Below are 25,285 nucleotides of genomic sequence, written 5' to 3'. Positions count from 1 at the left end.
CGCCACTCAGTGGGCATGAAGCTGGAAACAACGCAGTCCCGATGATCAAAGTAAAGACAGCCCCCGTCACACCAGAAGCAACGGGCAGCCACACCTTCCCGCTGCAGCCCAAGGGCTGAATGCGCACCCAGTGCGCAGGAGATGGCCTGTGGCCACCCGCTCAGCGGCCCGGGCAACGAGGAAAGCAAAGAGTATCAGCTGCATTTTCCTCCCGCTGGCAAACACCAGCACTTCCCTTTCCGCTGCAGAGGGAAAGCCCAGGGAAGCACAAGCAAACATGGCTGGGTGCGTTCAACTCTGGCTCCAAACAAAACAAGCTCATTTGCATGCAAATTAGGTGCAGCTCCCTGGCTCCTGGCCAATTATCGAGGTGGCCCCCTGCGCGGCGGAGAAGGCCCCTGCTCTCTGCTGCAGGGACGGACACGTGGCGGGGCGCTCCCTGGCCAAGCTGCAGGCTGGCACGCACCCGCCCTGGGTTCGGCTGGGCAGCCCACCCGCAGTCCCCCCAGGCTCTGCCGCAGCAGGGAGGGCTGTTGTGAGGGCCCAGGCAAAGAGAAGCTGATGCTTTAACCTGCAGGCTTGCGGAGAAGAGGAGGCGTCCCTGCTCCTGCTCCCCTCTGCACCTCAGCCCTGGGAGACGGCAGGGAGGCCACGTCCCCTTCCTGCAGCGGCTGGGCTGGGAGAGCTAAAGAGCAAGCCAACACGAGTGTGTCTGAGACAGACACCCTCGTCCTCTAGAAATGTGAGGCTGCCAATGCCTGGACCCACTCGCTCAGCCCCGGAGGTGGGCCAGAGGACTCCTGAAGCCCCTGCACCAGACAGACAGACTTCCACCTTGACTTTGCTTCCTCGGCCATCCGCTCCTCCCTCCTCTTGCTTGCTCTTCGCCTCTTCCCTCCCTGCCCCTGCTTTCCCTGGGTGCCCCTCTCACGTGAGCAGGCCGCCTGGTTTGCATTCAGGGCACAGCTGAGCAGACGGGCGCTGCACGGCCCCGAAGGGCAGAGTCACTGTCTGCAGGGAGGGGGAGGAGGGGACAGGGGCACACGGGTGGACACCACTGACCTCTCACTGTCCAGTTGCTCGGGCCTCCTGGGATGAGCTCCGTGATGGAGGAAGAAGGCACTTGAGTCCCAGCACAAAGGAACAGCTGGGGACAGCTGCATTACCGCACGCAACTGCAGCATCACCAGGCCAGGCACTGATCATCCCACCGCCCTCCGCTTCCCTATTTCCTCCCTGTCCTCCGGGGAATACGCTGATGCGATTAGACAGGGGCAAGGACTGATGCTGGGATGAACGAGCCCTGAAGGAGAACAGTTCAGCCAGCAACATTCAAAGAGCACTGCCCCGACCTCCAGGGCACCGCCAGTACTTCCTGGGGGCAAACGGAGGAAAGCCTGAAGTTGAGAGGCGAGGCGGGTGCCCTGCTCCAACCTACCCACCCGTGGCCTCTCATTAGGAGCCTGTCTACAAAGCTGGTCCTGGCAGAGAAACAGGACAGTCCTGTTTAGCCAAAGGCTGCACAGTACTGTGATAGCGGAAAAGTTACAGCATCTTGCTGGGGCTCCAGAGATGAGACTGCTCTGCCCCCCATTGACCAGCTGTAAGCGGATGCCTGGTCGTTTGTGCTGGGAAGTCAAAGGCAACCAGTGCAGTGGTGGCCATGTCACCCCAGTGAGTCCTGAGCTACAGAAACTGGCCAGCATCCGCCACGCCAGCCTACAGGGCTGTTTAGCTCCGGCAGACTTCAGTACGCGTGCAGCACTAGGGTAATAATTAGTCTGTACTATTGCACAGTCACATGATTAGCCCTCTGACTGCAGAGGATGCTGGAAGCTTTCCTGGTTTTATGGGAGGAGAAAGTCTTCTTAGCACAGACTGGAAAATCTCGATGTTCACAACTGTTTAGAAACAAAATGCCCCATCGCTTGCTGCAGAAACCTCTCCCGCTTCTTCTAGCCAGCCCCAATGCCCACAGCTTTCAGCCAGGCATATTTAGCTACCGATTCTGGAAGCTGAGCAGGGCGGAGGTTGCATCTGAGCACGCCCAGGCCCAACCCAAGTCAGCGAGAGCTATGGGCGGCTCAGCCCCTATGCAACCAGGCCAGTTTTCCAGCACGTGGCTTTTACTGGGCTCAATGAAATCCTGAGGTTTCTCACTCCCCAGCCCCTTATCCATGCTGCCAGGAGCAGTAAGAAATGGAGCGCGATGCTGAGGGAGGGATGCTGTAGCTCACAGGCTGCTCTGCCGGTGCCAGGATGCCTCCTCCCTACCAGCATACATCGCGGGTGGGTTTTCATCTCACTTGTGGCTTCCTGAGACCTGGAGCGGTCTCGTGTGCTCTCCCCCACTTCAGCTCTCCACACGCTATGTGGGAAGAGAGGCAACGGTCCCCCCTCCACCCTGGCAGGTCTCAGTGTCAGGAGTGGGGGGGGATGGGGACGGACATTACTGGGCCCTGGACTGCCCCGTTATGACCGGACGTACTGGGCGGCGCTGAGCGAGAGGGTCTGACTGAGCGATGGAGAGCAGGACTGGGACGGCAGCATCTCCGACAGCTCCCAGGCGTGGAGCGCCCATGGTGCTCTCATCCCCTCCCCTGCACTGCAGTCCCTTTGTGCTCTGGCAGCGTAAGGCACTGAATCCTGATGAACTGCCTTGCACCGGAGCTCGCCGATGAGGGGATCCAGCGTAACAGGAAACAGCCTGACTCTCTGCGGCCTGGACAAGATGAGCTGGGCGCATCTGAAATGCCTTAGAGAGAAGTCCCCTGCCCTGCTCTCTCCTGTCTTGTATCTCTGCTCGGCCGGTGCTCCCGAACGCACGTCAGGCAGCCTGTCACCGAGGGGATGCACAGCCTCCCGAGAGCAAGAACAAGGGTCCCGCAGAGATTCTCCTTCTGACACGTGTGGTTTTCCTTCCACGCTGCAGCAGGCTGTGCTCTGGAGCACAGGAACCAGGTCGGACAGCTCGCCCCTGGATCGGGTGTCCTCGGCAGGCAGGGGTCTGCGCAGGAGGGTGCCCTATCCCTTGGTCCTAACTCACAGCCCTGCCCTCGACTCCCCTGGGCAAGTCATTCTGGCCTCCAGCCTGTGCCTCAGCTTCTCCAGTTGCAAAAACGGGGAGACAATGACCTCTCAGGGATGTTGGGGGTCAATACTCCACGCAGCATCTGGAGTGCATGCAATGCCGTTGAGCTCCACAGCAGAAGCTCTAAACTACGCCTGCCCCCTCCACACAGAGGGAATTGCCAGGTCCCTCCAGAAGCCCCGACACTTCATGCGACCAAGGATGTTAAAAGCTGAGCTGCAGCCTGAGCCTGAGCACCTCCAGCTGTTTGGACACCAGTTTCCATGAAGAAGGGCTGAAGGCCTCCAGGAGTGTAATGGATGGCGCCAGCTCCTGGCAAGCACCGGCCCCCTGAGCTGCTGAACCCAAAGGGATGTTCTGCACAGACTTGCCTCAAAGCAGGATCAAGCCCCTTGGGCAGTGGAGTAAATGGGATGGGCACGTTTACATCATGAAGGACTAACCAGCAAGGGCACTCTAAACATTCATGGCCCACCAGCATCTGCCATCCCTTCCCGTGGGTCTGACCAGCCTAGGCCAGCTCTGTACTGACGAGAGGAAACTCTGAAATCCCTAGAGAAGAGCTGCAAGACCAAAGGGATCCCCATTGCATTGCCACTGCTCTCACAGGCAACCCCAGGAGTCAGCAGGCTTCAGCCAGGAACGCTACCGCCACGGTTTTGATCCTCCCATTTCAACTGCTGACTGCCCCCACCCCAACAGCCCTCTACCCTCTGCATGCCTGCACAGACCGTGACAGAGACCCCGGCTTACACCGAAAGGGCAACGTCGCGCCAGGCTGAATCCAGTCAAGTGTGAAATCCAGAACAGTAGAGATACCACACCCAAATGCGGTGGGACCTTAAACTCAGGCATCACCCAAAGGCACCTAGATTCGTAGATTATAGAGTCGAAAGGGACCCGACGGATCATCGTGTCCGACCCCCTGCCCCTGGCAGGAAAGAGGACCGAGGTCAGACGACCCCAGCCAGGTGACTGTCGAGCCTCCTCTTGCAGACCTCCAAGTTAGGTGATAGCACCACCTCTCCAGGCAGCCTGCTCCAGGCTCTGGCCACCTTTACTGTGAAAAAAATCTTCCTAATGTCTAACCTCCACCAGTTTGCACCCATTATCCCTAGATACTCCCTGGTAAACAGCGCATCCCCAATTCCCGCTGTCCTCCCCTGATAAACTTGGAGACGGCTACCTACCACCCTATCGTAAGGCCCATTGAACTCAGTCCTCACTGGCCCTGGGAATGACAAGTGCTGCGCACAGGCAGAAATCAGACGGCTCGAGCTGGAAACTGGAAGAAGATTTATGACCATCCGTGAGGCTCAGGAACAGCCTCCCTGTAGGAGCAGGGGCCACAAGGGTTGATAATTTTAGCTTAACTCTGTCACCTGCTTGTTAAGAAGCTCTATCGTGCTTTTCTGTGCCAGAAAATACCTGCGCAAAAACGGACCAGCTCACTCAGCAGCTGGGCTCCCCGCGTGTTGGTCTCACAGGCTTCGGCTTACTCTGCTGATGAAAATAAGTTTTTCTCCTGGCAACCCAGCAGAGCTCCCACAGCCCTGGAAATGGGGAGCGGGAATCTCCAGCATCAGCCGCGGGATTGCCAACTGAGCTCCAAAGCAGATCCGGACTCTGCCCCAGCAACTCTCAGGCAACTGGCTGCTGGTCTGTCAGGGGAAACCTGGTCTGCGAAGGCAACACTGGAGGTGTAATCCAGAGGCTGAAGCCACACACGGTAAGTGTTTAATGTGGGGAGCCTTCCTTTCCAAGGCATGGAGCAGAGACACCTGCACCTCAGGGCCCAGATGCCAGGCTGAGTTTGCAAGACTGGCAGGCAGAAAAAGCCCACCTTTTAGTTGTTAGGGGCCTGATCCTGGCATCCACACTTGGTACTGGTCGGATTCGTCCTCTCTGGGCGGTTTGGTCACCGTTTCCTCCACTTGATTATTTGGCAACCTTTCAGATTTCTATGGAGGGGAGAAAAAAAAGGGGGACGATGACTTCTCCCCACTCCCCAGAAAAAGCTGTTGTGAAAAATGTCTCCATTTCTTTGCCAGCTTCAGTCCTACCCAGTGGAGAAAGGGATGGGAGAACTTGGGACCAGAAATCATCGACATACGAGCATGGAGCCACATGATGCCACTTTTACAGAGCTGCTTTCCTTCCAGCTCCTGGACTATTTTTTAGAAGCAATCACTTCGCTACCAAGCAGTGGAAGAAAAGGCATGAAAGCCCACCGAATCCAAGGGCTTCTCTACACTGGAGAAAGGGCTGGGCAGCTATTGCAGGACAAGCCGTTCTGCAACAGCTACGCTGGGACAGTGAACGCTCTGACTGCAGTAAGAGCATGGGGCTGCTTTACCAGACTCCAGCCCGGAGGTGAACTGAGCTGAACGAAGAGAAGGCACTGTTAGTCAGCAATGGGTATGCCCACCCAGGCAGCCTGTCCAGAAGAGCCACTAAACTTTGAATGCCCTCCTTCGCTGGGAAGATCATCCCCTGCAGACAAAGCCTAACTAGCGCTCTCAGGAGCAGAGTGGCCTCCGGCCTATGATCTACAGCCCACACCATTAGTGTCCCACGCATGAACTCCCGTTTATCATCATCTTGATATGCCAGTGTGCTTCCCTGAAGATAACACGGTGCTAGGAACTGAAGTGCACTTTAATTGTATTACTCTGTTCTCTGCCAAGTCTCCCAAATGTTATTATTTACCGTCAGATGTCAGGCAAGCAAGCTCCCTGGGAGTCATGGAGGCACAAAGGATAAATCGCCTTGCCGAGAAGGCGTCGCACTGGGACGTATTTTGTTTCATGCCCAGACTCCTTGTCTTTAATCTCCCTCACGTGAAATGGAAATGCCATTATCCACATCCAGGAGGAAATCTCCGCAAGGGAATCCTCCCACCCCGGAAGCATAATGGATCTCCGAATGCCGCTCAGACCCAAATTACCATAATCCCGTTTGGCCGTCGTGACCCTGGAACAGGACTCGGCGCACTAGGCAGGCTGAATCACCTGTCGGGCTTCATGCCACACAGCTGGATTCATGGGACTGTCTAAACGCACGCACGTGGATTTTTCCACCACGTCCTTTGGACAGGCCCGTGGCGCCCGGCTTCCAGAGGCGCTGAGTGCTGCAAGCTCCAGCTGAGGTCCACACAGGCTGGAGGCACTCGGTGCCCCTCGGATGATACGGCACAGTGCAAGGCATGCTGTGTGTCACGCTGGGAGTGCAGCACCCTTCAGCAAACCTTATTAAATCCTTACCTGCCTAGCTGGACATGGGGAAGCTAGGCCCTTCCTGAACCAAACCTCAGCCCACTGAGTGCACACCCCTGTCCACAGCTCATCACTCCTGCCTCTCAGAAGCAGTGGCTGGTTTCCCAGATGGCCTACCTTCCATAACCAACATGTCAAAGGCACTTTTTTTTCCACTTGGGCCCATCCTCCTCTGTTTCTATCATCAGCCCGTGATAGGCAGTTTGCATTTCGCACTAACGTGGTGTGAGAGGAGAATCCGTGCCTGTGCATCTACCCCGTGCAACTCACCTAAGGAGCTCGCTTGGCAAAGCCAAGAGATGGCAGGAACCCAGGGTTTGGCAAGCTCCCGTTCTTGCCGACTCCTCCACATCCCACGTCCTCACTTCCAGCAGAAGCAAATGCAGTTGGTGAGGCCACATCGACACGAGCAGGAATAACGTGCTCCTGCACGTGCTGCCGGGGAGGTGGGAAGGCCCAGCCGTCCCCATGCGGGCAGGAGCTCCACTGGCTGAGCACCGTGCGCAGAGCAAGCAGATGCCACATCACAAGAGGGCCCCCATAGCTGGCGCTGAGGAACGCTCTCCTTGCCCCCACCTCCACATTTATCAGTCTCTCACGCACGGGCAGAGGCCCCATTTGAGCTCGAAGGTGAGCACGGGCCAGCGCCGCCATCACTTCCATCTGTCTGGGAGGGGGCAGGAGAGGAAACGCGGGCTGCGGCTTGCTTTGTTCAGCCGCTCTCACTCCACTATTTACACCATGCTCCAAGAGTCTCACGGCTGTCTAACGCACAGCATCTTCTGGCTATTTAGCCAAGGAGATCCCTGGGGGAGACGGGTCTGTGCGCTGCAGAGCCTCAAGGACTACAGGGCTTGTGTTGCACTCAGTCACAAGCAACCCAACAGGGAGGGGAAAGGGGCAGGGTCTCTGTGATGAAAGCCAATGCAGATTACCAACCGCTACCCACCACAGCAAACTGCGTCGCCCCTTTCAGGCTGGCACCCTAGCAAAAGTCCTAGGTTCATATGCTGTCTGCCCCGGGTCGCCAGCCAGCCGTGCCCGAACATGAGGCCAGGTCATGGGACGTCTTCATGCATAAGGGAGCTCTAAGGACAGGAGTGAAAACAGCTGCTCAGTCAAAACAACTGGCCACCCCAAGCAGCTGGAGGCAGTGTGGGACCTCTGCATGGCAGGACTGGATTATGGGAAGGACTCTTGGGGAACAGGAGCCCCATCCCAAAGAGGCTTGGGGCTTTGGAGACTGCCATCCCTGCCTCCACCTCTCAGCTCAGCCAGCTCCTGGGCAGCACAGCTCTGTAATCCCAGTGCCTTCCTCCCCAAGACCTCCACCTCCACCTCCACCTCCACCTCCACCAGGGGCTTAGGATCTAGCCAAGCCTACCACATTGCTTCACACAACCATTTTCTACAGAGAAACAGAAGCAAGCAGGCGTGTGCACAGAATCAGTGCCAGGCAGTTGCTGCACACATGCACACGCACGCACACGCACACATACACACACACTGCTGCACTCACAAGAACCAGAAAGACAAGGTTGGAAACTCACCACTGCTGCACCTCCTTCTCTGTAACTGAAAGAGAAAACAAGAAAAGAAAGGGTTTTAGCCATTTGGAGCCATTTCATTTGTTCACTGGTTTCACGTGAAGTTGTCTGGTCTCTCTCCATGACTTGATTACCTTGCGCACATACCTTCATGGGGAGAAAACACTAAAAGAAAGAAAGAAAAGGCTCCTGCAGAGAAAGGGAGGGCATGAACCAATGGCTGGACGCTGATGCCAGACAAATTCACATGCAAAATAAAGCACACATTTTAGCAGCAAGGGTGACTGACCCCTGGACCCAAGAGCCAAGGGTAGGGGTGGCCTGGCCATCTCTTGACCTCTTCCAGGCAAGACTCAGATGCCTTTCTGGAAGAGATACTTGAGTTTACTCAAGTGACTGGGCTCCAGAGAGAGCTGGGTGAAATCCTGTGTCCTGCGTCATGCAGGAAGTCAGACAAAATGATCTCATGGACTCTTGTGGCTTTGGGCTTGGAATCTATGCAGTTTTATTACTTTAAGGAAGCCTCTTCCATTACCGATTAGCAAAACTTTATGGGCTGTTCCTCAACTGGTATGAACCAGCCTGCTCCGCTGAGGTCAGTGATGCAGCCCTGATGGCATCGGCTGAGAACTCGGCCCTATTCCCCCAGCCTTTGAAACCCAACACAAAGGCTTACGCAGATGAAGATACAGAACAGCCAGCAATTTCTTTCCAGTGCCTCTTTTACCCTGATGTGGGGAGATAAAAGCACCTACCTCAGCCTGAATATCAACAAATGAAACACGCACAGGGAGAGATGACTTACCTGCTCCCTGCGGTTCCTTTTCACTGGCACTGCGGCTGCCGGCATGCTGACTTTAAAAACTGTCTGTTTGTGCTGGGCTCTTTTCCTACCTGTTGTCTCAGATCCCACTGTCATATTTTTTTCCCCTGCTGACTAGCTAAATCCTTAGAGAAAGTGCTCGCTGATGGTTTGGAGATCTTTTGATGTCTTTGCTTGTCATAACCCTTTTTGCATTAATCTGAAGCTTCAGAACGGGCTCCCCCTTGGTTTGGATGAATAAGCTTTGCACACGTGTGTGTGTGTGCGCGCGCACGCATGTGTGTGAAGGCTCCGCTCCTTTTTTTGGCCTCCTCCTCCCCTCAGTGTTATTTCTGTTCCTCCTTTGTCATGCAGTCTCTTCTAGCTGCCTGCACCGCTTGGCAAAGCTCTTGCTGCAGGTACATGCATGCGAATGGGGCGGCATCTACCCGAACGTAGCCTCCAACAGGGAGCAGAGCTTTGAGGCCCTGGGCTGTAACAAAAGGCTGTGACAAAACCTGGCTTTTGCACCATTTCAGCAAAAAACAAAAACAAAAACACATTTCCAAGATGAATCCCCCTCTTTGCCCAGCTGAGAAAACAGCCTAACGCTCCCCTCCCAGGACTGTGTGAGGCTTGACACATTAATGGGTGTGAAGGCAGTTGTTCATATGAGATGGGCTAACAGTGGACAACATTATCACGTGTAGTGTGGCAGAACTGAGAGCCTGGGCTAGACCTGAGCACAAAGGTACCCCTCCACCTTGCTGCAAATATACGTACCAGCCTAGAAATGCCCAGCAGGACCCACTTTCTAGGCACCAGAGGATTAGCAGTGATAGAGCACTGCCCGTCTCAGCCGTGCACAGGTCAGCACCGACTGAAATCAGTATCTCGGCGCAGCTGCTCCGTGACCTGCGGTTTAGCAGTCCAACCTCGCACCCTTGCTAACAATGAATGAAAGGGCCATGGAGGCTGAAAGGCTGAACTACCTTGTCAGCCCTTCCACCAACAGAGCCGAGACACAATGGCAAAGCTGTGAGGGAAGTTGAGACTGCTGCTGCCTGTGCTTTACCTGTGCCGCAGATAAATAGGGCTTCTCTCTCCAACATGAAACATTATATGAGGTCTAAATTCATTCCAACAGGGAGCCCATTTACTTTGACAATACTTACACGAGCGAAGAGATTTCCTGCAAAGCAGCTGCAGCAGAAATCTATTATTAAAAAGGTTCAGTGCACAAGCAAGTTCATGGGATTGACAAAGATTTACTCATATACAGGGGCTTGCTAACTGTTACCATGCAAACACAGAAACCTGCACAGAAATGTCAACCTAGCTGGTGCAAGCATTTGACCAAAAGCGAGGCTTGGCCGTGCAACAAAAATCAAGAGGGGGGAAATCTCTTCAAGCAGCTGGGCTGGCATCGGAAATTGGATTGGCATTGGCCAATACGCCTCCTTAAAAACTGGCTATTGGTGTCAGCCCCCCAAATCTCTATTGGTGCACCCCTACAGGAAACATTTATATAGAGGGGGCCTGGTAGCAGCTTACTGCTCGGTGAGCAACTGTTCACCAGGGCACCCAAAGGAAAAACCAGGAGTAATGGCCACAAACTCCTGGAAGATCAATTCAGGCTCAACATTAGGAAAAACCTCTTCACAGTCAAGATGTGCAGACTGTGGAATAAGCTCCCTGCAGAGGCGGTGCAATCGCCTACCCTGGAAATCTTCAAGAGGAGACTAGACAGTCCCACCTTGCCAGGGTCACTTGAGCCCAGTTGTCTTCCCTGCTTGGTGCAGGGGGCTGGACCCGACGATCTTCCGAGGTCCCTTCCGGCCTTACAATCTATGAATCTATGAAATATATCCTCTACTTTTCCTCCAAAACCAAGGGAGCTAGAAACCGGGTGCTGACCCCAGAGAGATTCTCAAGCACTTGGCCCCTCAGCCCAATGCAAGATCAATGCCGGTCCTCCAGCTTTCTTGACAGCACTGCTAATAAGCACTTACCAAGCCCAGAAAAGAGGCAAAGAAGCCACCCTGGTGATGTCCACAGCAGCGGAAGCATCTTCATTGCTTCGTTGTTGGGTGCAGAGCATCAGCCAGGGTGCCGAGGGGGGGCTGTCCTCTTAACAGCTTTCTCCAGAGCACCAGGCAAGCAGTACAGACCCATGCTGCCCTGGAGAGTGACTTTGCATTGAGCAGGATGGCCAACCGCCTGTATTCAAGTACCGCAGGAGTGGCCCACCCTCTAAAACCCCAGGAGAGCAACTCAGAAGTCAGGTGATTCCAAGAAGAGGCCGATGCTTGTTATCGGCCTCCCAGTTTGGGAGTCTTTAGGATCTCGTGTTATTGAGGAACACGCTTTCCGAAAGAGGGCAGAGGGTAGGTTTATTCTGTGGTCCAGGAGCATGACTGCAATCTGCATTGGCTTCCTGAAGCTCAGGGAGTAGCCTGCCAGTATTACAGGCATTAACATTCAGCAAGACCCACTTCCCAGGCACCGCACGGCTCTGAGGAAGAGGCACGGTGAATAAAGCTTTCACTCCTGCAGTGCCCAGAGGTCAGAACCTGTGCATGGCTGCACGGGGAGCTAGGAGCTAACCGTCTCAGCAAACGTCCTCACTAGCGATGAAAGAAAAGCCAGGAAAGTCCACAACAACACAGGCTTCAGGTGATGAGCCCCTCCCCAGGAACCCAAGTGCTGTCTGCGTTGCAGCAGCTACGCTGCTCCCAAGATCCAAGCCAGCTCAGGGCTGTGTATGCGACCTGCAATCATGTCTTTGGATTGTGGCTCTCACGTCACCCCCTGACTCCAGGAGCTGGCCCTGCAGGAACACACAGGGTCTGGCTCAGGGGAAGGGGAGGATGCATGGCAGCATCCCTCCCAGGACAGGCTGCGGGCATGGGGCAGACATACCCTCTCGGCTCGAGGATCTTCCATGAGGCAATGGGGAGGGGCTGAGACCTGGTCTATATTCACTTATAAACAACTGTGACAGAGAAAATTGTGAAGATTAGCAATAGGAGGCTGCAGAATCAGCCTGTTCTAACGAACCTGTTCGGAGCTTGCTGGGGACAGAGAGAGTCACTGAAAACCCAGAGCTGCCCAGATGTTTCTAGCCTCAAAAGAGAAAACATACTCTCCTTCGCAGACAACAAGCAGCCCTTCCCCAGCGGATGGCCTCTTCTCATTCCCCAGGTGTTGCCACTTGGAGGTGTCCATTAAGCTGGCTGATCCAATACAAGGCATGGCCATATATTTTCAACTCTTCCCCCACTGAGCACCCGGCAGGAGCCTGATGTGAGCAGGTTGGTTGCCGAGGGAATAGCCTTGTTAGTCATTTCCTCTGCATCTAAATAATAATAATAATAATAAAAAAGCAATAGGTCCAAAATTGACTGGGATAATGAGGCGGAGTGGAGATGTGGCAACGTGAGAGCAGCTGATAAAAATAGAGACCCACAATGCATCAACAGATGCCAATTACCTTGGATGGCGCGGCCCCAAGTAAAAGAAAGCAATTTTCCATCAGAAAGATGTATAATGTGCTTGGCAAGAGGAGCAGCTTGCAGGAGGGAAGGGCTGGCATGGATGCTACCCCAGGGGCAAAGGAGACGGCGCACGCCAGACACGGCTCCAGCACCGGGGGCACAGGGCTGCTGGAGGGCTCCAAGGGCCTCTGCTAACAGCTGTTCAAGGGAAAGTGGATACCAGATCCCCAACTGGTATCAATCACGCGGCTCCACTGACTTAGCAGAGCCCTGCCGACTTCCACCAGCTGAGGATCTGGAGTGGTAACCATATGATTACCGCTGTGGGAAGCGGTACGGGCTCCACTGTACCAAAGAGCATTGCTGCCCTCCAAGCACTCACCACTTCAGCGTCCTTGCCTTGGTTTCTTAGTCCAGGCCTGCCCCTCGTCCAGCTCCCGTCTGCTCAAAACCCTCTGGCTTGCACGTGGAGGTGCCTTACAGTGAGTGGGCTAGCTGGCCTGTGGGGAGGAGAGGCTCAAATCCAAGGCCACCCCACACTCGAGCAGCTATCGCAACAGCTGTGCAGTGGGGATGCAGGCTAAGTGACCCCGGCACCATCTGTCCTGCTGTGCCTTCCTCCAACCCCCTGCCCTGGATTTTGCTGCCCTTTGCCTCCTCTCTGTTTCTGGCCTGGGATAAGTGCTGCTGGGACAGGAGGAGCCGTGGGCGACAGGTAATAATTAAAGACAACCTGATCTGCCTTTCACCCCAGGAAAGCCCTCCCAGGCCCCATTCCCACTGGGTTCAGTGCCTGGTGTCCCAGTTTCACAAATTCAGGCGCTTCTAGCAATCCCTCCCCTGGCAGCGGCAGGTACCCAGCCCCGCAGGAGATTGGCTCCCTTTGTTAAATACCGATGCAGGGATTTCAGCACCTTCGGGGGCAAATTTCAGCCTGGTCACCTGGTGGAGAAAGGCACCTCCTCCGTGCCACCCATAAGCATCTGAGCACAAACACAAAGCCGCTGCGAGGGGAGATCTCTGCAGGAAAGGCTGCCCTGCTCAGCCCAAAGCAAACAAGCAGGTTGCACAGTCACTGGGGAAGAAGAACAGCCTGCCCTGGTCGCTGAGTAATTTAGAGACATCTCCGAGATGGACTGGGATCATATCTGGCCCTGCACCAGGAACGCATGCACATACAAACGGCGGGGGACCTTGGGTACGCGAGTGGGGGGCACAGCAGTGCAACATTAATTGCCCTCTCCCCTCCTCCCTCCCTGACTGCATTTCCTCTCCTGTGCTATTTCGGTCTCCAATTCAGTGTTTCGGCTCCAGCAGGAAACAATTAAGAAACTTGGGCTTTTTTTAGTACAGGAAAAATGCTGGTAACTCCATGCTCGGGCTGGGAGGGGAGGGAGGCAGGGATGGAGCTGAATGCCTGCTCATCCGCAGCACGAATGACGCTGCCTGTGGGACGCCTTCCAAAGCCTCCTGGCACCCACTGAAAGCAGGGAACAGCACAAGCTCTTAGGAGCATACGATGCGGAGAGGCTGGGTGCAGCAGGGGTGGGGGTTGTTCCAGTGCTTATCTAACAGGCACCCCGTGCCTAAGTCTACACTGCTCCGATTTGGGGTAGCAAAATCCCAGCCCCAGTCCTGGATGCTCTGTAGACCGCTGGAACCAGAAGTAGCCTGCACCACTTCAGGTACTGCTGTCACTTCAGTGTGGTGCTGGGGCCCGGCTAATGCCTCTCAGGGGCACCAGGATGCTCCTATGTGCTGTGGAAGCATTCAGAGGAAAGGGAAAGCAGATCTGGGGCCAGTTTTCCAAATCTGGAGTCAAAGTCCATCCTAGGGACTCTTTAGGGCATTGAGAGACAGCCCTGATATTTGGAGTGGTCCTGGACTATTCAGGACGGCTGGTTACTTTATTCAAGTCTCCAGTGGGAGTGCTGCCTCTAAATCTCCTCGATCTCCATTCTGGTCTCAGTTACAGCAGCGGAAAATCTTGGGCAAAGGCCACCTTGGGAGTTGTCTCCACCCTTCTCAGCTGGCATCTTTAAGGCCAGGCAGGCATGAAAGGAAACCCACCAAGCAAACAATTGCATCTAATCAGGTCCAGAAACTGCCCTAACCATTTGCAGGTGCCTACAAAAAAAAGGCAAGGGAGTTTTGTGAGCTGTGTCATTAAAGCATCGGAAACAGCTAGGGAAGACCACAGAGAGCTGAGGTTCCTACATCCCAGCTCTGAGCACCATGAATAAAGTGTCTATGCAGACCTGAGGCTCTCTGGGCCATGCAGAGAGGAGGGCAGAGTGGAGCAGTCCTGTGCCTGCGGTCACACAGCAGGTTGCAGCCCAGGAGCCCGGACTGCTATAGCCAGTATGACCATGCTCTGCAGAAGGAGGAGCCAGGCTGCAGCTCTGACCAGCTAGGGATGAAACCCTCCTCTAATAGTCTGCACAGGTGAGTTTTCCTGTATGAGACTGATCTTCCTCTGAACCCGTCTGAGACCATGAAGCTAATTCCCACAAGCATCCCAGGCCTCACCCCCCCCGGAGACCTCTCCACTGCAAGCACCAGGCGCCTCCTCCAATATCAACACACATGCGTGCCACACAAATCCTACTCAAACAAACCACCACCCTGCACACATCAGCCTCCCCCTGGGGAGAGGACAGGCGAGTGTGAGCCATCTGGGATACATCATGTTGGAAATATTGGATAGATATTGGAAAGAGCTCAGATGACACAGTCAGGAGACGGCGCGGAGAGCCAGAGCAGAACAGAGCAGAGGGCTGTGCCCCACGCAGATGTCTGCACCACGTCCTCGGCAGGGATGTCCCCGAGTACGCAGGGGTGACTCCGTTCCAGGGGCATCTTTCAAGACCTCACACCCCAGCGTGCTCCTAAGAATGATTTCTCTGCCATGTCTCTGGGTCTGGCTCGTGGGAGGGGGAGGATGCATGGCAGCATCCCTCCCAGGACAGGCTGCGGGCATGGGGCAGACATACCCTCTCTGCTTAGGGATCGGCAATGGGCTGGGGTTGAGGCCTGGTCTATATTCACTTGTATCAGTCCTCACCGGTTAAGTTAACCCAGAGTCACGTTGCGTGCGGGCTCTCTCATCCCCGTTTATACCTGGCTTCTATCTGGTCTCCTCAGGAGAGTAGATTTGCAGGCAGAAGCCAAACCAAGTGAATGAGTTTTGAGTTTTAAGCCAATAAAAGACTCCCCACACAGGTGAGACCCCATTCAGCTGAATCCACTGCAACCCTGCTGTACGGGCAGGGCCTGTGAGTCCGTCTCTGGTCTCTCATGTATGATGTTGGGCAGCAAACGACAGGGCCCAGAGCCTGGGGCATGAAGAGAACGGTCCCCGTCCCCCCAGCCTGATCTACAGGGCAAACCAGAGGTAGCCTCTACCTGGGGAGGGGCACGATACTGTAAGCCCGGTGTCCTTCTCCTGAGCAGAAAACCCTGCATGCAGAAAGGCCTGTCTGCACATTCCTCATCTAACGCAACCTCAGCTTCCTCCTGTCCCAGAGCCCGAGCTCATGTCTGGAGCCAAAGACCTTTGCAATCCAACCAGGGCTCTGCAGACTCCATGGCTCAGCTCCATTCCCCACCTCTTTCCTTTACTGAATGGACCGTTTATAGGTGCAGCTGCCGGGTCACTGTGGCATGTGCCATCAGGAAGGACAGCCACGGGTCAGACATATCTGCAATCGCAGCTCAGCAGAGAACAGATCCTGCAGGAGCCCAACAGACAGTCCGTTGCTTCCTTGGTGCTGCCAAACACTAGCACAAAGGGTGCAAACCCCTCCCTGTGCAATAGCTCGGTGGCTGACCCAGCCTCCTGGCCCATGAACCGATATAAGAGTCCAGCTGCAAACTGCGCCTGGCTGGCTCAGCTCCTTGCATTAGTCAGAACAGCCTGCTAGTATTTTTTAAACCTTTTCCTCAGTAGTTGCAGAGGTGACGCCTTGACTGAAACGGATGCTGATCTCCCAAGGTGGGACTTGTTAATATTCATCCCTGGAGCAATGCCAAACAAAGCAGGGTTTGATGGAGAGACCTGTGACAGTTTTATGGTCCAATATCCAGTGAACCACCAGGGACAGCCATAAACGCTTGTATATCATGTGCTGGGAGAGCAGGGGAATCCCAGCAGGATTTCCACGGATACAACATGCCTCCGGCAAGGTTGCAGCATATTGAACCTTCGCCTCATGTTATTCTGATCACCACCTTTATTACTCTTCCCCACCCCCAGACCAGACCTGCTCCACTTCGTGTCTCCATCACGACAATAACTGCACTTTCACGTGGCGCTGTTCAGCCAGAGCTCCAACAACACTGAGCCAAGGCATGGCGAGAAGCACCAGTCCTCCTATTCAGATACAGGAAATTAAAGAGCACTGAGGTTAAGTGGCTTAATTAAGGTCCTGCAGGGAGTCAGTGGCAGAGCTGGGAAGAGATTTCACATCTTCCAGCTCCCAGCCCTCTGCTTTAACCCCAAAACTGCTCTGTTCCCGTGCATTCAGACCCCTCCCAGCCCCTGGAGGGTAACAGCTGGCTCTCAGCCCCATGCAGGCTGAAGCTGACCCAGGGGCTCACAGGTGAAAGAGAAGCACCTATTCATTGCTCCCTCTCTGAATCCACAATCATTTCATGTGTGGCAGAAGGGAAGCAGATGTCTGAGAGATCTGGTCTCCTTTCCGGCTCTACATTGATGGCACAGCTGGGAAAAGGGGGTGGGGAGGCAGAGCCCTTCATTTGGGAGATAAATCAGGGTCGAGGTGTTCCCTCCATCTTGCTTGCAAATGAAGCTGCTGCTACGGTGTTGGGCACATCATGAAGAGCCCCTGCCCTGGCTGGAGACAGGGCAGCACTGAGGGATGGCATCTGAGCAAGACTGCATAGAGAGGACCACTCGATTCCCCCTTTACCCAGAACAAGGCGGCACCAGCGATAGGAGCAGCAGGACAGGACAGTGCCCGCTTCCCTTAAAGGGACACTGGGGTTGTCTCTTCCCCCAGCTCCACATCCCAAACACTTCATTATTTTTCACATTCCCTCCTATAAGCAGCACCCCTTCCCCACGTGGCTAACATCCCTCCTTGCTGTGCGTCCCCCGCCCAGGTACCACAGGGCATTCGGGACAAGAATCTCTAATTATGGACACATCAAGCCAAATGCCAGCTAACCTGGAGGATGCTAAACCCGTAGTGGCAGGTATTGACTTCAGCTCCTTGCCACCCTTAATTCCCACTGTCACTTTGCTTTCAGACTGTCTCAGCCTTCTCCTCTTTGCCCTCCAGCGGCGGTGGACAGCCAGGGAGGTGAGGACGCTGGGAGCCTCTTGTAAACCCATCTCTTGCTGGATGCTTCCCTGGGGCAAGATGCCATTAAACCTTCCCACTGCAGAATAAGTCCCTAGCTAGGGATTTGCATTCCTGGCACGCTACTGACTCCATCTACGGCCAATGACACCCCTCGATCGAGAGGCTGGGCGCTGGGCTGTCTCTCCCCCAGCCCTCAGAACCACGTCCGATGCCATGCCACACGGCCTGGCAGTAATTAGTGATGCTAATCAATGTCCCTGCAGCAGCAGCTAGCAGATGGATAAACCTCAGAGGACGTATCTGCTCTGGGCTCCAGGGTGTGACTAATACAGCTGGAAAGAAACAGCAGGAAAAAGAGCTTCAAGGTTTGCATGTGCCCTTGGGTGGGGGTGTACCAGCCCCCTGGAAGACCCTGTGCTGTCATTTCACCCATTCTGCATCCCATTCAAATCTAGGGACTGGCAGAGCTCAGAGCCATGCCAGCGACGCTCCAGCATTGAATAGGGACTTGAACCTCAGCTGGTACAACAGAAGTCAAGGGAGTTACACTGATTTACACCAGCTGGGGCTCTGGCCCTGAGGGTACATGTGCCAAGCACAATGCAGTGCCTGGCAGAGATATGCAAGCCAGCTTGGTGCTGGGAGCAGGAGGGCTGGATTAGCATGGCATGGCACCTGGGCTAATTATCTCCGGCAAAGTGAGGCATTAACGTGACTGCTGCTTCCCAGTCCCTGCTCGGAGCGGGCCTGGGTGTCTCTGCACTGCGCTGGGCTGCGTCGTGAAGACATACCCAAAGCATTTAAGAACAAGAGATGATCTCAGACCTGGAGACAAGACCCAGCACACCCACCCCATTTCGACTCCCCAGTTCTGCTGCAGGATTCTGGAGCTAATCACCCGGGGGACCCATTTCTGCACCAAATGCAGCTCAAGTCTCCTGGGATCAACTAACACAAAAGAGCTGCCACACAAGGGGCAGCCATTTACGTTGGCAGCTCAGCTGCCTGTAGGGGCACCGGCCCCCAGCTAGAACCCTGCTCTGACTTAAAACTCACATGGATCTGAAACGTCCCCGCTGAGCTCAGCTGCCCCATGGGGTTTTGAACAGCACTGGGAGAAGCACAGGCTCCAAGGCTCCTGTTCCCCGTGGGAAGACTTTCTAAGGCATGAGGCCGCCTCAAAGTGACCCGCACCCCTAATTCTGCTGAAGCTTCCTAGGTCTCTCCCCATCTCAGCAGGTAATCAGCAGGTACCTGACCCAAGGCCAGACTCCGCTCTCAGTTCTACCCGTGTGATTGCAGCCTGACTTGGGCTTGATCTCTTCTGGTCCAGCCTTGTGTCCTGCAGGAGATGTGGTGTCCTCTACAAATAGTTGGCATATTGGCTTACATCTGCGGCATGCACTAGGATCCTCTGGGATGAAAGGCACTGAAGAAATGTAAGAGATCATTATACACATCATTAGCCCTAACAAACAATGCTGGACTGAGGCCCTGTGCTATGCGTCGGAGCCATCCTCCTACATATACAAGGCGCTGAGCCCACTCGCAGCATTGGCAGCTTGGCGTCTCCTGCTTGCATGAAAATGGGGCTACTTGTGGAAGGATGTGGAGGGGGAGCAACAGGAATGAGACTGGGCTGCCCTGGAGATGCAACTCATCTGGGTAAGTCAGCATGAGAGAGGTTATGGAGGGCAGTCAGCTCCTTTGGAGAAGCTCTATCAACTGCAGGAGTCTCCCAGGCCTGTGGATATCATTTTGTGGTCCAAATCCTATCCAGGCTGGTCACCCTCTCTGTGCCAAGCAGGGGTCTCAGCCCCAACTTCCATTAATGGGTATAATAAATAGGGAGGCCAGTGCCTGAATAGGCCCTGAAGACCAAGGACCTCTTGGGCTGGTCCCTCGGCCCCAGGAAGGTCAGCAAAGCAGCGCAGGGAGGAGCAAAGGATTTTGAACCCGGGGGCTCTTGGTCCAGCACCTCCAACAGAAAATGAACCCACCTGAGCAGTAAAAAAGGGGAATTAAAAACCTTAAGGGAAGAAATCACGCCAGCTGGTGAAGGGGGAAGGGAGCGGAAGCAGAAGGCGAATACAATACTTGGGAATTCAGAAGAAAACTGGGCCAGGCTGGCCCTTTAAATAGCAGCTTTGGTCATTTCTGACAAAGCCCGCCCAGTGCCTCTGATTTACTGGATCTCGGGAGCCAGGGCCAGTCCCTCCACTTCCCATCAGCTCAGCTCCCAGCAAGAGCTGAAGCGAAGCACTGGCTGCAGCCGTCCACGCAGAGCGGGGCCGGGGCTCTGCCTGCAGGGGCTTGGGCTCCCAAGCGAAGGCTGCTCCTGGACCCCGGTAGGTGTGCACAGACCCTGCATGCATTGCAGCCCATGAGCGCAGCACTGTGTCACAGGCTCCCATCAGGCCACCAGGCTGTTCCAGGCCCACGCGGCTTCCTGAAGACGTGGCTGCTTGTTCGCATTGCCACCCAAAGGGTGCTGTGCGTGACCCTCTCTTCTTTCCCCAGCCTTTGCTCAGCGTGCGCCAGGCAGCTACGCTCTCAGCCACTCTGCTGCTCCTGCTCTGCAGGCAAGCCCTGCACTCTCTCCCACCCAGAGCACGTGCACCCACCCCAGGCTAGCTCAGCACCCACCGCCCTCCGTCCTTGAACACGCAGTCAGAGGCCCAAGGGGAACCATGGCAGGATGGCAACCAACACTAGGCTCACGGGGCCAGAGTGTCCACTACTCCTGTCAATACAAGGGAACACCCTACCTTGCCTAGGCAAGCTCCCGTGCTGCTGCACAGCCCCGACTGGGATGCAGTCTGGAGACGGCGGGGTTTGAGCCAGAGAAAAGGGCTCTGCAGACAGGACAAATCACAGCTCTGGTCCCGGAGCAGGGTGGGGCGTGCGCCCAGCCATGGCTGCAGGATCACAGCAATGTGGGGCCAAAAGCAATGATTGCCTCATAGGAAAAACGCCCCTTCTGCTCCCTTTGCAGTGCTTGTCCTGGCTCGCGGCACAGCGGCCCTTCCCTGCCACTTCCCCAGGGGTCCGTCCCTGGTCCGCCCTCGCCAGCAGGGCACAGGCACTCCTGAGACAGCGGAGGCCACGGCAGGTGCTGAAACCCAGCAGCAGGATGAGACCCAGCAGGAGGCTGCTTGGGATGGAGAGACTGCCCCCGCCTGCATGCAGAAGTTCCTGCTGCTTCCAGGAAAGGCCACGGGGCCTCGTTAAACACTGCCCTGCTGAAGGAAGGGGGTGGACGGGTCACTCGTGCTGGTTCCTTCCCGTCACTAATTCTATTCTAATAAAAAACCGCCTGCCCCCAGGGACTCACCCTGCTCTTCACGGCTCCAGGGAGCTCTTAGCAGAAAAGCACTCGGCCTTAATGCAGCACCTTCTTGGGGGAGCGCTGGGCCTGGATCCTCCATTAGCTTGTACAAGGGGACATTTGCACTGGTTGTGATGGCAGCAAGATGACAGCACAAGGCTGTAGGGAGGCCAGATTTCTGTACCACCCCCGGGAGAGAAGGGCACAGAAAGGTGATGGGATTTCCGCAGGGCCACATAGTCACTCAGGGACGGAGGCAGAAACAGGTCGCGGTGCACCCAACTCCCCATTGCTCGCTCTGGGCAGCTGGCAGGGATTCCTGCATGCCCAAGTGAACCCAACCACACACCCACCCTGCCACGTTTGCATTACCTGTGTCACAGAGTAGGTAGGAAGGCAACACTTCAGAAGTATCTGAAGCCCCAGGTGCGGGTGGAGGATACTTGCTGGTGGCCGGGCCACATGTGGTTCTTGCATGATTCAAATGGATTTGAACCTGATCTGGCTAATTTGACCTGGACATGAAAAAATCTCCTAAAAATTAAAAAAAAAGAGAAGGCAGCACAGCTCCCCACGCCTGCAGCAACCCCCAAGAAAGCTGCCTAGCCTTGCACCCTTGGGATAACGGGGTGGGCAGCCTGCCATGGAGGGCTCTTTCAGGAGTGGCGGCAGAAGGAGGACGCCGTGCTGCAGCAGGGAGGCACCTGCCGGAGGACGGAGAGGCAGGATGCCTCCATCCGGGGCTGTCTCTGCTGCAGATGGCAGTTGCATCTCCCCTGGACTGAAGATTTTGTGGGCAAATGTGCCTGGCTGCAGACAGCACTAGGAAGCGGTGGAGGTATGAAGGTGAGCAAGCATGTGGCTTGGTGAACCTGGGGATGGGCCCACATGGGGAGGGTCTGCTGCTGCTCAGTGCCATGGAGAAGTCCTTGTGCAGGTGGGTGCCGTGCCGTCTTGGGCAGAGGAAGCAGTGACCCCTGCCCGGAAGAGGTGATAATCTTGATTGACAAGCATTATCATCACTTCCAGAACAGGAAAAAGGGGCACAGGATGATAACGCAACGGCCCAGCAGCACTGTGACAAAGCTGAGAATGGCACCTGCCTCTCAGGTCCCAGGCCCAAGTTTTAACTGTAAGCCATTCTTCTTCTTCTGGTAGCTATGCAATGTCCTTGAGACAGCCACTCTAAGGATATGCCCACGCTGCAGTCAGGGCAGCAACAGCAGCTCAGAGAAGCACCTGAGCCAGCTTTGAGCTAGCTCCCCTGGGCACCGGCAGGACCGCGGCTGCCCCGGCAGCCAGGTAAATGCCCTGGCGGTCTGCCATGCTGAGCTCCATGCTGCCGCGGCTCCAGTGCAAGTAAACCCCGACTAGTCGGCTTAAAACAAGCTGAGCCGCAGCCTCCTAAACACACCTCACTTCATTCCCGTACCCTCGGCTTCCCGAGCAACCACTCTTCCAGGCTGAACCCTCCCCCGGTCTGGTCTCAGCCTGAGGGTGAGATGCCCTGGAGAGCCCCGGCCTCATCTGTTCAGCCATGCTCGGGCACGCCAAGGGTGGGCATAACATTGTTCTGCTCTAACACTTTTCTTTGGTGCTAACAGCCCTTTGCACATGCACCAGATGAACCATGGGCATCTGGTGGAGGCCTGAGACCGTCCTCAACATCTGCACTGACACAATGGGGATGATGACTACTGCTGCCTTCCAGAGGGCGTTGTGAGTGCCCAGGCAGCCTGTGCTCGACAAGGCCTTTGAGATCTTGGTGCAGCAAGTCCTCAGCAGGGAAAGCATCATGCCACCAACACAGTACAATCAGCTGCACAGCCGCAACTCCACTCAACTCAGCTCAGGGGGCTGGACAGCAGGAAGGGCAGTGGGTGCTGAACGGGACCCCTGGATTTCTATGTTCTTCCAGGGGAACTCACGCACACAGACCTTGTTAACACTAAATGCATGCCCCATCTGCTGCACACAAGGCTCCCTTTGACCTCTGCCCAGTGCTTCAGCTGGGCCTTGCCAGGTTTGGGTCTCAAAACAATGACATCTCAGTGCGTCTGTGGCCAGACAGCCCTCCAGTGTGACCTACACACCTCCAGCCCTTTCCAACAAGCTGAGGCAATTTGCAAGCCCCAACATCACCACTGGCACGGCGCAGGCTTTCACACAGGCAGGGGCAGCACTTCATAGAGCTGCAGACACTGACAGCTGGTGACTGGCAAAGGAGACATGACCTGGCACCAACTCCAGTCGAGTCTGGGTATCCCGATCCCTTCATCCCCCGGGAGAGATCAGCCTGGTGAATAAGACCCCATTAGAATCACAGGAAATGAGGGTTGGAAGGGCCCTAAGGTGGTCATCTAGTTCAACCCCCCGCTCAAAGCAGAACTGTCCCCAAATATATCATCCCAGCCAAGGCTTTGCTGAGTCAGGTCTTAAAAACCTCTGAGGAGGAGGGAGAGTCCACAACCTCTCTGGTTAGCCTGTTCCAGTGCTCCACTAACCTCCCAGAGGGAGAGTTTTTCCTAATACTGAACCTAAACCATCCTTGCTGCAACTTAAGACCATTGCTCCTTGTTCTGTTATCTGCCACCACCGCCACCACCGCTGACCTGGGGAACCATGTTGATTCCCCCCGAGAAAGGAACAGGATTCAAAAGAACTGGCTTGGAGCTTGGATGGGGCCGATGGACCCTGGGGATCATTGCGAAAGGATAAAAAGGAAATGAAAGCAAAGTCAGAGCCAGAGCCCGGGGTGCTTTGCTCCAGAGGGAGCTTAGCTGTGAACCATTTAAACAGATACTTCTTAAAGGGAACCAGGGTGTGGGCCAAACTCCTGTCCCGCTTTTCCAGTCCTGGCATAGTGGTGGCCTTAGAAATGGGGGAGCACTGGCCAGCTCAGGAAGATGCTCTGAGCAGGGTCCCGGGACGCCGCAGGGAAGAGGGGTGCTGTGCGGACTGGGTACCACTCAGAGACCCGGGGTCTACCCCTGGCTGCGCCCAGCTCCTCCCCCTGCCATTCTGCTTCCTGTCTCTGGAGGCGGCAGCCTCCACGGGCCGCCACCTTCCTCACCCCCGGGCTCAGCAGCCACGACTCCAGGTATAGCCCCAACACGACACGGCCTCCAAGCAGCTGCCCGGACTCCTGTCCACCCTCAGAGCCTTCCCAGTGCAGACTCCTGTGTGCCTCACTCTCCCCTGCCTTGCCCCTTACCCCCATACTCAACAGGGACAAAGGGCTCCTGGTCTGATGCAGGACACGTCCTACAGCCACTCAGGGGTGATGTGAACAGCACCCGTGCGGGCAGCCAGCTGTGACCAGGTGTCCCATGAGCTGCCTGGGACCTGTGGTCTGCAGATGGCCCCTTCTCCCAGGGACGTGAGGGAAGCGAGTGAACAGGCTGGCAGGGGTGCAGGTGAGCTGTATTGATACTGCACCTGCCTCCGAAGGACCAGCAAGGCTCTTCCTTCCCCTTCTGCAAACAAGGGGCAGGTTCTCGCTGGCAAAGCCCCTTGGTGGCCGTTGCTGAGGAAGGATCGGGAGGAGCAGAGAGCATGTCTCACGATGCCTCTCAGAGTATCATCCTTGAGCTTGCAAAATGGAGACCTCAGTGGCTGCCAAGATACTAGGAGCTACTCTTTGACCAGATGCAGACACGGGAGGGTCAGCACCAGGAAATGTGAGAGCCCACATACCCGTGTGTGAAGTCCCAAGCTTCAGTGTGACCCCCACCTCACCCCCTCTTGGCCCGAGCCCCTTGGGCCTGAAGGGGGAGATCGGGAACGGGGGTGTGCATCTGCGGCGGGTGCCGGGGAAGGTGGATGGCCGTGCAGGGAATGCAAGAGCTGGGCACGGGCAAGTTCCTCTAGCAGAAGCCAACAGGGAGGAAGCTCAGCATGCCCGATGCACCCATCTGCTACCAACAAAAGCCAACCTACAGCCTGTATCTAATGAGTGCCCAGTCCCCACACAACGGGACCCCCCGCCATCCCAACTGCGGGCTTGGGGTGGCACTCAGTTAGATCAATTATGACCATTCCTCCAGCCTGCATCCCTCCATTTGGATGCCTAAACAGAGAATGAGGGACTGGCCTACCCCACCCCCCCGCCAAATGGCTTGGCTTTGGGGCTCTGTGAGGTCCCGCAGCAGGTCACTGCCTCTACCATGAACCCCCTCCACCAAGGTGGAGCAGAGCTGCTCCTGTTAATCATCGCTTACGCCGGCTAACGTGTGCCCCAGGCAAGGGAAAGAGCAGACAGCACGGGCGGTGAATTCTCACCCAGCGCCATCTGCCCGGAAATACGAAACATGACTGGATCCGGGCAGGGGTGGGGTGGGAAAGGCCTCCTTCCCCCTCACGTGCATCACATACTTGTCATGCGTCAGGCAGGGAGCTGCAACGCTTCATGCAGCTTG

General features: G+C 55.6%; 1 protein-coding gene across 1 annotated transcript in view; it reads right to left on the bottom strand.

Annotated features, from left to right (window-relative positions):
• The window catches only part of NCS1 (neuronal calcium sensor 1), a 68,223-nt gene that overhangs the window by 27,536 nt on the left and 15,402 nt on the right, over positions 1 to 25,285 (bottom strand). Inside the window, exon 2 of the mRNA XM_019540795.1 lies at positions 7,917 to 7,941. Coding sequence (XP_019396340.1) covers positions 7,917 to 7,941 — 25 coding nt within the window. The remainder of the gene's footprint in view (positions 1 to 7,916; positions 7,942 to 25,285) is intronic.

This window comes from Crocodylus porosus, unplaced genomic scaffold (genome assembly GCF_001723895.1).
Source record: "Crocodylus porosus isolate Cpor-Errol unplaced genomic scaffold, CroPor_comp1, whole genome shotgun sequence".
In the NCBI taxonomy this organism is placed as follows: domain Eukaryota; kingdom Metazoa; phylum Chordata; order Crocodylia; family Crocodylidae; genus Crocodylus; species Crocodylus porosus.
This window is presented reverse-complemented; position numbering and strand designations above follow the sequence as displayed.